This window comes from Hemicordylus capensis, chromosome 13 (assembly GCF_027244095.1).
Source record: "Hemicordylus capensis ecotype Gifberg chromosome 13, rHemCap1.1.pri, whole genome shotgun sequence".
Lineage (NCBI taxonomy): Eukaryota > Metazoa > Chordata > Lepidosauria > Squamata > Cordylidae > Hemicordylus > Hemicordylus capensis.
In genome coordinates, this window is record NC_069669.1 from 22131716 (window position 1) to 22147764 (window position 16049).

General features: G+C 48.6%; 1 protein-coding gene across 8 annotated transcripts in view; it reads right to left on the reverse strand.

Annotated features, from left to right (window-relative positions):
- Window positions 1–6432: 6432 nt before the first annotated feature.
- The window catches only part of VWA3A (von Willebrand factor A domain containing 3A), a 51963-nt gene continuing 42346 nt past the window's right edge, over window positions 6433–16049 (reverse strand). For 5 of the 8 annotated variants that reach the window (XM_053276724.1, XM_053276721.1, XM_053276727.1 and 2 more), the window contains 6 exons: window positions 14850–14994; window positions 13286–13437; window positions 12306–12432; window positions 10100–10197; window positions 9414–9564; window positions 6433–8581 (listed from right to left, as the gene is read on the reverse strand). In XM_053276724.1, the coding sequence (XP_053132699.1) occupies window positions 8543–8581; window positions 9414–9564; window positions 10100–10197; window positions 12306–12432; window positions 13286–13437; window positions 14850–14994 (712 nt within the window). In that variant the 3' untranslated portion in view covers window positions 6433–8542. Of the gene's footprint in view, window positions 8582–9413; window positions 9565–10099; window positions 10198–11514; window positions 11722–12305; window positions 12433–13285; window positions 13438–14849; window positions 14995–16049 lie in introns of those variants that run through there. The other 3 variants (XM_053276722.1, XM_053276726.1, XR_008312040.1) reach the window with 2 other exon arrangements.

A 16049-nucleotide genomic window follows, 5' to 3' on the forward strand; every position in this document is an offset into this window, starting at 1 on the left:
ATTTGGAAACCCAAAGCTGGGAACTCAGTAGGCCACTTTTGGAACCAGGGTGCTTGACTCGGAGGCCTCTTCATCTGGCTCAGCATGATCAACATTATCAACAAAACCTGACAAAACACAGCAACCCACAGCTTAGCACTTGCAGGGCTTTTTAGACTGCTTACAGGGCTTCACGTACATTATGGCACTGCAGTCTTCACAACAGCCTTGTGAGGAAGGTCAGTACAGGTACCTATTGTAGACTGTGGGAGTAGTGAGGACAGGCAGGAATCCTTCCCAGGCTTCCCCGCGAGCGACTCTGGGACCGTCTGCACACGAGCAGAGAGCATGGCTGCAATCTGGAATTTCGGGGAGACTTTATTCAAGTTTGCAATTCTACCCATGAAAGAGATTTTTGGACATATTAATATTTGTAAGGTGTTTATATAGATGAACATTTAGTAGATTTATATTAGTATAGCAATATCGATATATCACAATATTATTAGAATTAATTTCTAGCTAATGAATAGATGTATAAAATGCATTTAGTTATTTATGTTACTTATTTATATTTATATACTGCCCTTCATCCCAAGAGCCCAGGGGGGTTAATGACAAGGTAAAAACCATTCAATAAAAACCTGAGCACAGAACACACACAACTAAAAAAACAAAATTAAGAAGAGCAAAGGACAGCTCATTGGCTAAGAGCCTGGATAAAAAGGGCAGTCTTCTTTTCACTTTCCTCCTAAAGGCTGGGAGAGAGGGAGCCAGGAGGGTCTCAGCTGAGAGCAAGTTCCACAGCCTGGGGGCAACAACCGAGAAGGCCCCGTCCTGCGTTCGCAACAAACGGGCCTCAGCAGGTGTTGGCTTGCAGAGCAGAGAGCCCTCCCCAGTTCACAAAAGGTGCCCCTTGGCCCAGTGAGTGGGCTTTCCTCTGAGGGGGCTGCTCAGGTCCTCTTTATGAAGCAGCTGCATGCTCTGCTTTTGAACAACAAGAATCCCGGTCAACGGCCAGGGACTACTGAAACCTTGCAAGCAGAAGCAACGTGAGTTTCAACTCTGCGTTGTTTGTTGGCGAGACAAAACCATTGTGTGAGAAGTCCCAAGAACGGGCTGGCCTTTGCAATGTCGCAGTCTTGTTTCCAGCAGAGGCGTATCTAGGGAAAATAGTGCCTAGGGCAAGCCCTGAAATTGCGCCCCCTGTCCAAACATCTGACACCCATCTGATTCTCTGTACATAGTGCCAAACTGAATATGTGTACAGTGACTTATATTATATTAATTTAAAAAAATAATAATTTTTTTTTACAAAATTAATTTAAAAAAATTAATTAAAAAAATTACCTGTAGCCCCTTCAGGGGGCTTCCTAAAGGCTGTGGGGGGGGGGTCTGCAAAGGTTTCCCCTCCCCTCTCTGGCCTCTAGGGCCTCGCAGGGACCATTTCAGCATGTGCGGTGGCCTTTTTTAAAAAAAATATATATTTTAAATGGCCACTGAAAACAAAATGGCGACTGTGCATGCTCAAATGGCCTCTGTGAGGCCTGGCATGGCCTAGGGCCTCACAGAGGCCATTTGAGCATGCGCGGTGGCCATTTTGTTTTCAGCAGCCATTTTTTAAATTTTTTTTAGAAAAATGGTGCCCCCCTTCAAGCGGCGCCCGGGGCACGTGCCCTGCCTGCCCTACCCCTAGATACGCCCCTGGTTTCCAGGTTCTTAAAGAGGCCGAGTCCCCCACGCCGCCAAGGTTTGCAGAGAGTTCCATTCAGAGTCAGCAAAAAATGTGCCACCTTGTCTCAAAAGCGAGTAGAATGGACCAGATAACATCTGGTGCAAAGTCTTTGCTGGAGAAATGGCAGGGCCAGACCGTGGTGGGGAGAGTGGAATTAACTATTACAAGGCTGGAGAAACGAGACTGGCTGTGTTGGCTGGCTGAGGCCTGAAAGAAAGAAGGCGGGAGGCTGGGCGGGTTTAGAAACATAGGAAGCTGCCTTCTACTGAGTCAGGCCCTTGGTCCATCTAGCTCAGTATAGTCTACACTGACTGGTAGCAGCTCTCCAAGGTTTCAGGCAGCAGCCTCTCTCCCAGCCCTACCTGGAGATGCTGCCAGGGACTGAACCTGGAGCCTTCCACATGCAAAGCAGGCCATCTAGGGAATGCCAGGGAATGCCCACTGCAAGACTCACCCTGGTTAGGAACATAGGAAGCTGCCAAATACTGGGTCAGACCATTGGCCTGTCTTGCTCGGTATTGTCTACCCAGACTGGCAGCGGCTTCTCCAAGGTTGCAGGCAGGAATCCTTCTCAGCCCTATCTTGGAAATGCCTCCAGGGAGGGAACTTGGGACCTTCTGCTCTTCCTAGAGTGCCTCCATCCCCTGAGGGAAATCTCTCGCAGTGCTCACACTTCTAGTCTCCCATTCATATGTAACCAGGGCACACCCTGCTTAGCTCAGGGGACAAGTCAGGCTTGCCACCACAAGACCAGCTCTCCACCTCTCCCCTGATTCCTTCCATATGACCATGGAATGCACTGAATTTCCCAATGGCCAACAACCATGTGGAAATTCCATGTATTCCGGTGGCCCTTTGGAAGGAGGAACAGAGGAAGCTGCCTTACACCAAATCAGACCATCTAGCTTAGCGTTGTCTACACGGACTGGCAGCATCTCTCCAAGCTTTCGGGCAGGATTCCTTCCCACCCTACCTGGAGATGCTGCCAGGGATTAAGCCCGGGGCCTTCTGCATGCAAATCACAGAGTGGGACCTTTACTGGCCATTTAGTCCAACCCCCCCCCGCCCCCACTGCAGCACCACCAGCGGAGTCTCGGTTCACCCATGGGCAGCAGGACAGCTTCAAGGTGAGATTACTTTGAAAGTGGTTTGCTTTGTAACTTTACAAAAAACTGCATTGCATTTTGCAAAAATTGGATTTTTCTTCATTGCAAAAATGCAATTGCATTTCTATCCCTCGCTTCCTCCACAGAACTCAGGGTGGCAGATATTAGGGTTGCCACTCCGAAGCTGTCCCTGGATAGCCCCCACCCCGCTCCGTATGCTTTCCAATATTTCCCCCAAATGAAGCTATCGACATCTCCAGGGTTGCTCTCTGTAGCCTCCTGGAAATTGCTGCCAATTCTGGGAGACTCCAGGCCAGTCCAGTCCAATCGGGAGTGGGGAGTTGGCAGTCCTAAGCCCAAAGTGCCAAAAAAGGGGTCCTGGAGTGGTCTCCCATAGCTTTATCATATTTGCAGTATATACGGCTCCATATAAAATCTTGCTGGTGTATGGGTAGGGTTGGGGGTGGTTTACAAATTAAAACCTTAATTCATATAAAACTATCAAAACTTTAAAATATTACAAACACCTGACAGAATAGGTGCATTTTCAAGAACTGCTTAACAACAGCCAGAGACGGGGAGGTTCAGCAGGCAACCATATCATGTTGTGCCCTCTCAGACCTTAGATCTTTTTGAGCCTTCCTGATCAGTACGCTCATAATCAGAGACTCGCCTGTGGGTGCCCTTCTGAGGCCTTCTGCGGAAGGGTAGGTGGTGACCAAAGAGAGCCGACAGTGCTACCATCCCCTTATCTGCAAGCCCAGCCCAACACCTGAGCTCTTCTAGGTGCCAGATGATGATCTTTTGTGTTCCCAGATTTCTAATACATTTTCTATCAGTTTTAGCTCCTACGGAAGTGCACACTGCTGCCTTTCATCAGAGTTTAGACGGCTGTTTTAGTTTAGGACTGCATTTTTGTGCTGTTGCTTTAATCGGGCACCCATTAGCTACCTTGGGATTCCAGTGTCAAAATGTGGTTAGAGCATCATGCTTTGAATCAGGGATGATGACTCCACTGGATTGTGGCTGGGGAGGAAGGGGGGGGGGCTGCAGTAGTTCAACAGGGAGGGGAACATGTTACAGCAAAGGGGGCTCTCAGTCACCCATCCAGATCTCCTCCTCAGATTGAATGCCTTCTATCCCACCTCTAACCGTCCCCTCTAACATGGATTTCCCTCCCCGCCACTGCCAGTTTTCACAGAGAGATCTTAATCACAAGGTATGAATGGTCTCCAAAAACATGATCTGCTCAGGTTCTTGTAGACCTTCTGTGCTGGAACCTGACACTTTTGATTCATGGCAGAACATTATGGTCCCAAATGCATTCTAAGGTCTCCTTGTTCTCTAGTCAGTGACAGCAAGAAAAATATTAATTGCAAACCAGTCAACGAAGCTAACGCTCCCTGGGTTTGCATTGTTCTCATCAATTGCCTGTGAGCTTTAGATTCCACAGATCTCCATTCTTCCTTGGACCACCAGGGTGGGTCCCTACTAGCCCCTTTCTCGTGAGTGTCTTTGTGGAGCAGGTGGCTAAACAGGTGTATCATCATCATCATCCCCTTTAGAAGTTTACTTAGAACAGAAATAGGGACAAAAGGTTTTTATAAAGTAACTCTACTTCTGGTAGAGATAGAGTTGCCTGGGACAAATAAATATTTCATTTAATAATTCTACCTCTGAATATCCTAGTCTAGACCACGGTTAAATGTCTAGGTGGCTGGAATATAGGAGAGTCCTATGCTAATATATTTAATCCTGAGATTGTAATAAAAACAAATATATATTAATGACTGTATATATACAACCATCAACTCTGGAGACATGGGAGTGTTAAAAAAAAGCATGTATAGAGATGCCCATAACAATCCACTGGAGTCCTTCTGGAGTAACTGGCTGCTAGTTTGTTAGTAATTGAGTTCTGTCCCTCAAAGAACTAAAATAAGTGTTGCATTTCATCAAAGGGATGCTCTTAAGAAATCTTGATCAGCCCACCAGTATAATAATGACCGAAGAGGAGACTATAGAGTAGCCTGATTGAAGCCAAACACATTTCAACCCATTCTTGCTCTTCCTCAGGGGCAATAATGCATTCATTCCATTCTCCCTGCAAAATACCTTGCTTGATAACTGTCTATCTCCAAATTTGTGCCAGGAAGGATTTTCTCCTAGTAAACCTTACAATGCTTACAGGCTGATGCCTTAACAGACATGCCACGTGATCCATAATGATATTGTGCAATGTCACAAATTATAACATTACAACAACATCATTAGTGATCATGTGGCAGCTGCCAAAAGGCACAGCAAAAAAAGGAGAAAGTAGTCCCAGAAAGTGAGCTTTGGGAAGTAGTTTCTTCAGCTCCATAACTCTCAGAGTGGCCTTTTTTTTGTGCCAAGAATGTTCACCAACAATTTGGTTCAGTGCCAATTAGCCACTTGTAAAAGGTGGAGTCTGTACCAATTCCTGGTGACCACAGAATACAGGAGTGCTTTTACCATGGCCTCCTCCCACACAGTATGAGATGATGCCTTTCAGCATCTTCCTATATTGCTGAATAGAGGTGTCCTATATACCCGATAGGTGTTTCCCATAGTCTGGGGTACATACCAGCAGGGATTCGAACCAGCAAGCTCTGGCTTGCTAAAGTCATTTCCCCGCTGCACCACTGGTCCATAATAATTCCTACATTTGCTTAAATATCTCCAGATGTGACTGATGTTTGGAACTGCTTTCTGACACATGCGCATTCAAACTAGTGTCGATGCTTCCCTTTTAAACATTCCTGCCATCCTTGGTAAGGATGCATCGATTAGGAGATGCTGCTCATCCAGGCGCTTTCACTGAGACATGCAAGGCTGTGGCCAGCCTTCTGCGCTCGGCGGAGCTGCAAAGAAATGAATGGAAGGGCAGCAGTTCCTCATAACCAACCAAAACGTCTATCACCCACGTGTGGATGTGAGATAACCTTACCTGTGACTACTAGCCACTGTCCGTGGCATGAGGGGCTCCTGCCCTCCCACCTCCTTGCCCAGAGGGAGAGGTTAAGTGGACAGAAGCGGCTGTTTGTACATCTGCCACCTGATCCTCTCGCCTGCTCACCTGCACACTCTTCCTCAGAGTTGCAGAGGTGGCGGGATTGAGTCCAGTAAAGGGCATCTTTCCTTTTGTGCCAGCCCCAGGAAGGTGAGTGAAAAAAGGAAGCCACTCCAGCTGGGATGCATGACCGCTGGAACTTGAGATGGCGTTCTGTTGAGTTTGGAGGATCCGTTGTCACATGGCCTGAAGAGGGATGGAGGTGAGGGGCCAAATGCTGCCTTGCCTGATGACCCTTGTGGGGTCATTTTGACCCCTCACAAAAGTGACCTTTGCAAACTTCGGAAGTGGTGCAGAGGGCAGGAAGGAATCAGCGTGAGGAGAGGTGCTCCTGGCAAAGCTTGCAAGGCTCAGATCAGTCCTGAAGATCTGCTCCGGTGCTCTGGGGAGCGGGGTACGGCGTCTTGCCACCCGGCTGGCCCCACCAGAGGTGACCTCACCCAGGCCACCCCTGGACCTATCGCACACTGTGAAGACTGGATTCCTTTCCTTTGCAAAGCATCAACACAAGCAAAATGTACACGTTTAGAATTTAATAAATGATGGCCATTACAATTACGTGAGCGACTTTTAACACACACAAGGCATAATCAAACTAAGCAGCTATTTGGGTCATATTTTAACAAGTATAATTATACAATTTAATAAATGATGCCCATTACAATTACATGAGCTACTTTTAACACACACAAGGTATAGTCAAAATAAGCAACTATTTGGGTCATGTTTTAACAAGTATTCATTATCCTTATCTTATACCCGGTAGAGGCTCTCAAGTTTCTTTGAGGTTGGTGTGGAGGTGTGAAGCACCTCCCAGGCACATTTAGCGGCTCTTGTGATCACTGGCAGCATAGGCAACGCCACAGGAGCAGTAGACTGAGATTGAAGCATAAAATTATAAACTGGATCATCTATTGTTGCTAGGTGTGAGCGGATATCCAGTCCTAGGGCATCAGCCATCACACGAATGTGCTTATGGTACGCTTTAAGTTCATCATTTGGAGACTCCGACCTCGGAGGCATTCTGGAGGCCGAAGCCGACGGACGGGGTGTACCCGGAGTCGAAGGGCTCAAGACATCGTCATAAATAGCCGCCCGAAGGCGAAGAGCCCAGTTTTTTCTTGTCTGCTTCGAGAAGGATAGACAGCTCTTGCAAGAGGAGACATTGTGCTCCTCACCGAGGCACAACAGACAAAGGCCGTAAAGGTCTTTTGAGGAGAGTTTCGCCCTGCAGCTTTCACACCACTTAAAAGACTTTTTCTCCTCAGCCATTTCTAAACTTGGTAGTCAAGTCCGTTCCAGGTCGAAGTCTGGGGATCGTCATCATCCAGTCCGCGTCAATTAGCCAGGGAGTGCCAAGAATCCGTTCCACGTCAAAACCCAACAAATTTGCTTTCCAGTCCGTGTCCAAATCCGTGTAGATCAGTCAAATTAAGGATGAACTTTTTTCGCAAGAAGAGAGGAACTTTCCGACAACTGAGGCGGCAGACCGAGGTCCAAACGCAAAGGCGGTCGGAAAAGAACTGAGGGACTTCGCGCCAAAGGCACGCCTTATATAGAACGCTTCAGCGTGGGGGCGTGGCTTCGGCGCTTCGACAAGCTCAGGCATGGCTACCGCGTGACTCCTGCGCAGGCGCAGAACCCATTCTTATGGGTATCGACGGATCTCGCTCCAGATTAAGCAGCTATTTGGGTCATGCCATCTAGTGTACTGGGAGATATATCACATTCACACCCAAGACTTCAGAGCATTCCCAAGAGTGCAATGGAATACGTGCATAAATGGCGCAAACGCTTCGAATACGGCTTCCACGAGAGAAGCGTTGGATGCGTATGTGCAGTGGGGGTCTCCTCATATGCAGTAAAACTGTCTTCCGCATGGCAATGGACAAAATGTGTTTCTGGTTGCTTTACACTTTTCTAAGGCTGCTTTACACTTCTGTGCTTCCGAGGTTGAACGGGCTTGCCTTGCTTTTCAGTGCCAATTCCCTAGAGCCGCACGTAGCCAGAATTTGACATCACCTCAAGGGTCTGGTGAATTCAGGCTTCTTATCCGCTGACTTCCCAGGGAATGACCATCCTGCGGTCCTCGAAGGCATTTGGACATCAACATTTTGCCCTACCTTGAGGCCGAGAGATTATTTGTATGTATTCAGTACATTTTATATTACTAATGGGGAAAGATGATGCTTTCTCCTCTGCTTTTTGGAAAAACCAGCAGCATCTATAGCCAAGAAGATCCCTTTAATTGCTTTTCCTCAAAAGACTCCTCGTTCTAAGTCAGTCTACCAGAAACCTTTGTACAAGCCCCTAATTCCAATGGGCGGGAGAGCTGGGCTACTTCCGTTCAAGTTCAGTGAAGTGGATACAGGGAAATAATTTCAGCAGAGAGCGCCAATTGCTTCCCAGAGGGCAGCCTGCGCAGGTGCGCAAGTCTCCAGAAGGGCTTTCCTTGGTCTACCTGGGGGTTGGACCGAGTCGGCAACTGCGGGTTTCCGGAGTCACTGACGTTGCCACCTCTTTGGAGTGCCACCAACATTGGAGGGAAGCTGTCCAGAAAGGTGTTTCCCAAAACATGCGAGTTTGGATGGATGGGCCCATGAAGCACAGTTTGCGGCAGTGACCTGGTCATTCTGTCGTCTCCTTCGTTGCCTCAGCAACTGCATTCTGTTCAGACAATGAGGAAGGGATGCTTTCATTAGTGAAAGGGAGTTTGTCAAACTTATTTTATTTAAAACATTTCTATCCTGCCTTTAGACAGTTTTCATAAAAATCTAAAGCCAATGCAAACATCAGTTGGGTCCAGGGGTTTGGCTGAATTGTAAGTCTGGTCTGTTGAAAGTTACTGGATAATGTGTCCTGAATCTACTAGAACAAAGATCTTCAGCCAGGGGTACTTTGAACGCTCGTAGGGGGTACACAGAACCTCTCCAGCTCATTCGCATGCTATACACGTTGCTCCCTCTCCAGAAGGAGAGGGGAGGGGGGAGTATCATCTCTTCCCTGTGGGACCTCCCAGACCTCCTGCTCTCTCTGTTCAAGCCCTTCTTTCTTGCCCTTGCTGCTGAATTCCATTAGCTCCGCCCACCTGGTTGTCTGTTAAGCATCCTCCAAATCCACAAACATTCTGCTCCCTTGAGTTACATGGGGGCAGTCTGGAGGTTGTTTGGCCTCCTTAGCATTTCCTCCCCGACCCTGGGTTTTTGTGAAACCAACATGTCTGCCGGTTACTCTGAGTCTGCCGGTATCTCTTTCTTGCCTACAAGTTCTTCAGTTATGTGTGAAGGAGGACCATAACTTTCCCAACTTCTTCAAATATATACAAGATTTCTTACACACTCACTCAGACTTTAAGAACAGAATAATCTAGCACAGCACCACACACTTTTTGAAGATGTATCCGTGTACAATTAGTCACCAGTTGCAGATATTTGACAACCACATTGGAACAATCTATAATTATTAAATTTTGGCAGATTGATTAGATCCAGGGTCCTACCTGGAGGCAGCTGTCTTGGGAAGAATGATTCTTCTGGTTCACATTTCTCTTTTCTAATACTGATCTAAAATGAAGAATGAGGCAAATATGATGACTGACACACACACACACACACACACACACACCCAGTGCAATTATGGGTAGGACACAACTACTTGTGTGTTGGGCGACACATCATGAGGTTTAAGTGAAAAAGGGGAAGGGGAAGAGCAGAAGACACAGACAACATTAGTATTGTAGAAGTACTTCTTTGCAGAACGCGTGGCTAAACGTTGGAATTTGCTACCACTGGATGTGGTGATGGCCATCAATCTGGATGGTTTTAAGAAGGGACTAGGCAAATCCATGAAGCATCGGGCTATTAAAGGCTACTGCCTTTGATAGCTGTATATTTCCATCAGGATCAGAGAGGGCAAGCCCCTGAACACCAGGATCTGCGGAGTGTTGCACTCTTTCTGCCTCTAGTGGATTTCCCAGAAGCACTTGGTCGGGCACTGCATGAAGCAGGATGGTGGAAGCTCCTCATTTGGGGCAGAGGGGATGTTGCCTCCCTCCTGGCCAGCCTCCCATTCTTTCACCGGACAGTCCAACTCTCCCTCTCTGCCTTTGTCTCTCTGTGTCTCTCTGGCTTGAACTGTTCAAAGTGGTATTCAGTCAACTTATACCAACATGTTTTAGGCACTCACCTAAAGAACTTGGCCTGCGTCCGATAGTTCCTAGCTTTTTCTATTTCTTCGGCAAGTGTCTTTAAATCATCGCCTTCAAACAACGGGAGCACTGGATCCTTAAGGAAAGGAAGGATCGTTCATTCATTCATTCGATTTCTATACCACCCTTCCAAAAATGGCTCAGGGTGGTTTACACAGAGAAATAACAAATAAATAAGATGGCTCCCTGTCCTCAAAGGGCTCACAATCTAAAAAGAAACATAAGAGAGACACCAGCCACAGTCACGGGAGGGATGCTGTGCTGGGGATGGAGAGGGCCAGTTACTCTCCCCCTGCTCAATAAAGAGAATCGCCATGTTAAAAGGTGCTTCTTTGCCAGGATAGCAGGGTAATGAACTTACAATCGTTTCTCTCTCTCGACACATTTCATCACACACACAGTACTGTATGAGCCAGAGGTATAAAATCAACTTGTGACTGCCTGCAAGGGCATCTGCTTTCTCCTCCTGAACTGGCTCACTCTCATGCAAATGAAGCACCCCTTCCAGCAAAACCAGAGGAAGGAACTGTGTCAGGAACCCACAGCAGCTCTGTCTTGTCCAGCTGTCAAGGAGGTACAGAACATTCCATGCTGGCTATTGTGGAAGCTGCCACATTCCTCTCGGCTCACAGGCTGCAGCCTGGCAAGACAGACGATGCCCGGGTGGGAGCAGGATAAGAGCAGGGAGCAGGGTGACTCCGAGGGGCGGCAGGTGCTCCTCTGCAAGTGGATTTCCTGCTCCTCCTTCCACTCCCGCGTCCACCAGACCGGAACTTTGCAGCAGAGGGTCAGCAACAATACAGCCATCGTGCATCGTAGTCCTATAACTTGCACTCACTACTTTAAACAGCCCCAGCTGCTTCAATGAGCCTCACGGGCCCACTCCTCTCCTCTGCCCCAGAGCAAGCAGGAGGGGTCGATGCAGCTAGGAAGGGAGAAGACCCTCCAGCCTCCCAGGAGCCAGGCCAACCCCTGAGCTTCCTTCCTGGCCAGGAACTGGCTGGGTGTGGGACCACCATGTGTGCAGGAAGGCGCGCAGGGTCATCTCTCCTGCAGGTTGCAGCTGGCCTGCTCCTGACCTCTCTCCCCACCCCCACCTTTCCTGCCACCTGGTCTTGGCCAGGAGGAGAAACCTCACCTGGAAAGCAATTGGGAGGGTTTGGCCTACTCCAAGAAGGCAGTGGGGGTTGGTTCACACAGTCGTCAACAGAAGGTTAAGAGCTGGGCTGCCCACATTTTGTGAGTCCACCGTGCTTGTGTGGACCCACAAAAATCCCGCCAGCCGAAGGTTTCTCAAACCAGGGGAACCCAGATTCTCTACTCTGCTCTTAAACAAGGTAGGAGAAGAAGAGACCCCTCCTCCTACCTTGTACTTCTGGCCATGTGGACTCACCTTTTCTGCTCTGGAAACAAGCCTGAGAACACTAGAGAGCTGTGGCTACAGGGGCTGCCGGACATGGAGGTGCCCCTCTGCAAAGCACACTCTAGGATCCCGTCTATGCCGTAGCTTCAGCAGGGCTGGGTCTGCCTTCTGCTCCTCCTCCGAGGGCAGCTGCTGCGGTCGTGAGGCTTTTCTCTTCTGCTGGCAGTGCAAAGCATGCTGGGAAGGCAGAGGGGCTGTCAGAGGACCTTCCTTTAAGCAGGGCTTAAAGCTCCCGCTTTGAACAATGGATGCTGCAACTGCCTTGATGGTCTGTTCTGATGTTTCGCAAACCCAAACAGAGGATCTGATTGTGTGGAGGAGATAGGATAGAAGCTCTCATGCCCTCCAGCCCACCTCCCATATGGTTGTGTGAATAAGCCTAGTCTTTTCTAGAAGGCAGCCACCTAATGGCACAGCGGGGAAGTAACTTGCCTAGGGAGCCAGAGGTTGCCGGTTCGAATCCCCGCTGGTATGTTCCCCAGACTATGGGAAACACCTCTATCGGGCAGCAGCGATATCGAAAGATGCTGAAAGTCCTCATCTCATACTGTGCTGGAGGAGGCCATGGTCAACCCCTCCTGGATTCTACCCAAGACAACCACAGGGCTCTGTGGGTGCCAGGAGTCGACACTGACTCAGTGGCACAACTTTACCTTTACTTTTTCTAAAAGGAATCTGGCCCATATTCGCTGTGAGGAGGAACATATATAGAATGATGGGGAATAGGGTGCAACAGCAGAGACAATGCCAGTTGAACCTACATCCTTATCGCTGAAGCCTTCTGTTAGCATCCTATGTGCTGCCAATTGGCCATCCACAGCCCCGTGGCACTGATGGTAGCGTCCACCTGTCTGGCAGGCCAGTTTCTTCAGAAAGTCTATTGCTTCTCTGTAAAAGTAAAAAAAGAGAAAGCACTTTGAGTTGTTCTCCGAAGTTATTGTCAGATCTCTTTTAGGAATAAGTAGGAGTCCGGTTGCTATGAAGTGGAGACAGAGATTTACCACCCATCTTTCAACATGGGCCTGTGATGCAAAACCCATTGTGCAAAGAACCAACTATGGCATCATGTTAGAACTGGCAACTGTGCAGTGCATTTGTCCATCTGATGATGAAGGTGATGAAGAAGTAGGAGTAGTAATAAAACTATTACATACAAGGACCTTCAGATTGAAAAAGAAAACAATAGTGGTGCCAATAGTTATTGGTGCCCTTGGTGTAGTACCAAAAGAACTTGAACATCATCTCAACACCTTGGGCATCGATAAAATTACAACAGATCAGCTACAGAAGGCCACACTACTCAGGACAGCGTGAATACGACGGCGCTATCTTTAATTTTTCTTTGGTTATCCTAGACCCTTGGAAAGGGCCCAATAATTAAAGTACCAATTCCAGTCAATAACATCTGGTAGACTGTGTGTAAATAGCATAAAATTTATTTATTTATTCATTCATTCATTCATTCATTCATTTATTCGTTTATTTATTTATTTATATTTAATTAACACATTTTAATACCTCCCCAAACTCACGTCTCTGGGCGGTTTACAAGAAGCAAACAAACAAAAAGTTAAAACATTAGTGAAAATAAATGACCAAAAAGCCCCCTTAAAACAGTAGTTAAAACAAAATAAGTGATATAGTAAAAGTTAAAAACATTACAACAATTTACATTTTAAAACATTTTAAAACGATATTAAAACGATATTGAAGGCCCCTCTCTTCGCAAAGCAATGCCTACCTGTCTGAGCAGTTAAATGAAACAGTGTGGATTCGGACCGCGTGCTCCTTCAGAAGCATTTCGATTTCTTTGAGAACCAAACGGCAGCTGGTGTCTGGTTTCCCGTCGGTCAGAACGTACAGAGCCTCGACCCCTTGAAGACCAAAAGCTCTCTGAAAAAGCAGAACAGAAGGCGGCCGAACCCATGAAGCAGCCGCCAACCTTTTCGGGCCAGTTCCCTCCCGAAGGGATGGTGGAACGGGCAAAGCGGCCCTCCTCGGTCAAGGGAGGTCTGGTCCACACCTATGAGGAGGTAGGACGGCGGTGGCGGAGGAGTCCCTGAACGGGCGGAGAGGACGGTCGGACTTCCAGGGGTGGCTGTGCCAAGGCAAGGGGTCGTGGCTGCCTTGCCCCATCCGTGGGGGGGGGGCAGCCCCTCTCAAACTTGACCAAAGCTTTGAAAGTGGCAAAGGATGAGTGGGGTGGGGGGGGGCCCAGCAGCCTCCTCTCCTCTCCTCACGCTTCTTGCAGACTTTGCAAGGAGTGTGAGGAGAGGGACCAAGCATCGGCTTGGCTGCAGGCAGGAGGCCCCAGGTCCGCTCCCTGGCAGCATCTCCAGGGAGGGCTGGGAACTGAGACGCCTGCCGGGAGCCTTGGAGAGTTGCTGCCAGCTCGTGCGGAGCTCCTTCGCCACCATTTGCTCCTTTGCTGCCGATGCTTCCCTGTTCCCGTTCTGCAGTCTGACTGAAGTCTCACAAGCCTCCTGCAGCTGCTTCTCTCTCCCCGCCGGGCTCCCTGCAGCCAGCACGCCCAGTAAAGCCGCCAAGGTCAGCTCAGCGCCCTGGGCGATGGCCCAGCTCACTCACCCTTACGGCCAGCCCTGGACACAAGGGAGTAATCCCACCACCAGCACACGAAGGCACAGAGGTGCTTGTCAGGGATCCGGCAACACTGAACCCTGGATTCTGGCCCTGCCATTGGATTTTTTCAGCCCAGTACAAAATTGACATGAGGCTTCCTCTTTAGCTATTCCCCTGCCCCGAGACTAAGAAGAGCCCTGCTGGATCAGGCCCTGCAAGGAGGCCCATCTAGTCCAGCATCCTGTTCTACACAGTGGCCCACCAGATGCCTCTGGGGAGCCCACACGGAAGAGATGAAGGCAGGCCCCCTCTCCTGCGGTTGATCCCCTGCAATTGGCATTTAGAGGCATCTTTCCCGAGGCTGGAGGTAGCCTTTAGTCATCAGACTAGTAGCCATTGATAGACCTGTCCTCCATGAATTTGTCCAAGCCCTGCTTAAAGTCCACCAAACTAGTGGCCATCTCCAAATTCTATGGCAGAGTCTTCCACAGATTAATTATGCTCTGTGTGAAAAAGCACTTCCTTTAGTTGGTCCTAAATTTCCTGGCAAGGAGTTTCATGGGATGACCCCTGCCAGAGGTTGCCAGATAGACCTCTACTGTGACCTGCAGGCCTCTATCCACAGTCCTAGGGGGCGAGGGTCTGGTGGGTCAGCCTCAAGTTTGTCCCAGGCCCTTTGGACACTTGTCAAGCCCTGTATGTACGTATGCTTCTGTCCTACTCACCCGTAAAGCCTTAAGGATGGTTGTATTCCCGTGAGCTTGAAAGGTGGACACCCACTGCACAGCATCATGGCAGGATTCATCTGTGGCATCCACAAGGCACTCCTGCCACATATCAACATCTTCTGCAAAGCTGATCAGGTTGAACCTAAAAAGAATGATGCCTCTGTGTCACAGCAGGAGTGCTTTCTATTAGCTTCAGCCGATTCGCCAGCTACGTCCATTTCTGGAGATAAACAACCTTAAAACAGTGGTGCATGTGCTAGTAACATCCAGACTTGACTACTGACTGCAACGCGCTCTACGTGGGGCTGCCTTTGTACGTAGTTCGGATACTCCAGTTAGTACAGAATGCAGCAGCCAGGTTGGTCTCTGGGGTTGCCCAAAGAGATCAGATGACACCCATTTTAAAAGAACTTCACTGGCTTTCAATTTGTTTCTGGGCGAAATACGAAGTGCTGGTAATTACCTATAAAGCCCTGAACGGCTTGGGTCCGAGGCATTTAAGAGAGCGCCTTAAGAACATAAGAACAGCCCTGCTGGATCAGGCCCTACAAGGAGGCCCATCTAGTCCAGCATCCTGTTTCGCACAGTGGCCCACCAGAGGCCGCTGGAAGCCACAGGCAGGAGTTGAGGGCCTGCCCTCTCTCCTGCCATTACTCCCCTGCAACTGGTACTCAGAGGCTTCTTCATCAACCCCACTGCCTGTTAAGATCATCTGAGGAGGTCCGGTTGCCACCGGCTCGGTTGCTGGCGACTTGAAGCTGGGCCTTTTCTAGAGTTGCTCCAGGACTCTGGAACGTGCTTCCGAACGAAATTAGTGTTTCCCCTTCTCTGAATGTTTTTTCAAAAGGACCTGAAAACATACCTGTTTAGCCAGGCTTTTAGTTTTAGTTTTAGTTTAAAGCTTTGGGTTTTAGAGTTTTTATTTGTATTTTTAAATTCTTTTAATTGTGTCTATGTTTTAATGGCATTTAGACTGTGAACCACACAGGTACTTTTTTATATGGGGCGGTATAAAAAATTCAATCTATATCGATCTACCGCAATCTACCGCAATCTGTTCTTATGTTGGGCTGTTCTTATGTTCTTATCCAGTCGCAGGGCTGTGGGCCACCTCCAGCCTCAAAGGCAGGATGCCTCTGAGTACCAGTTGCAGGGGAGTAACAGCAGCAGGAGAGAGGGCATGCCCTCACCACTTGC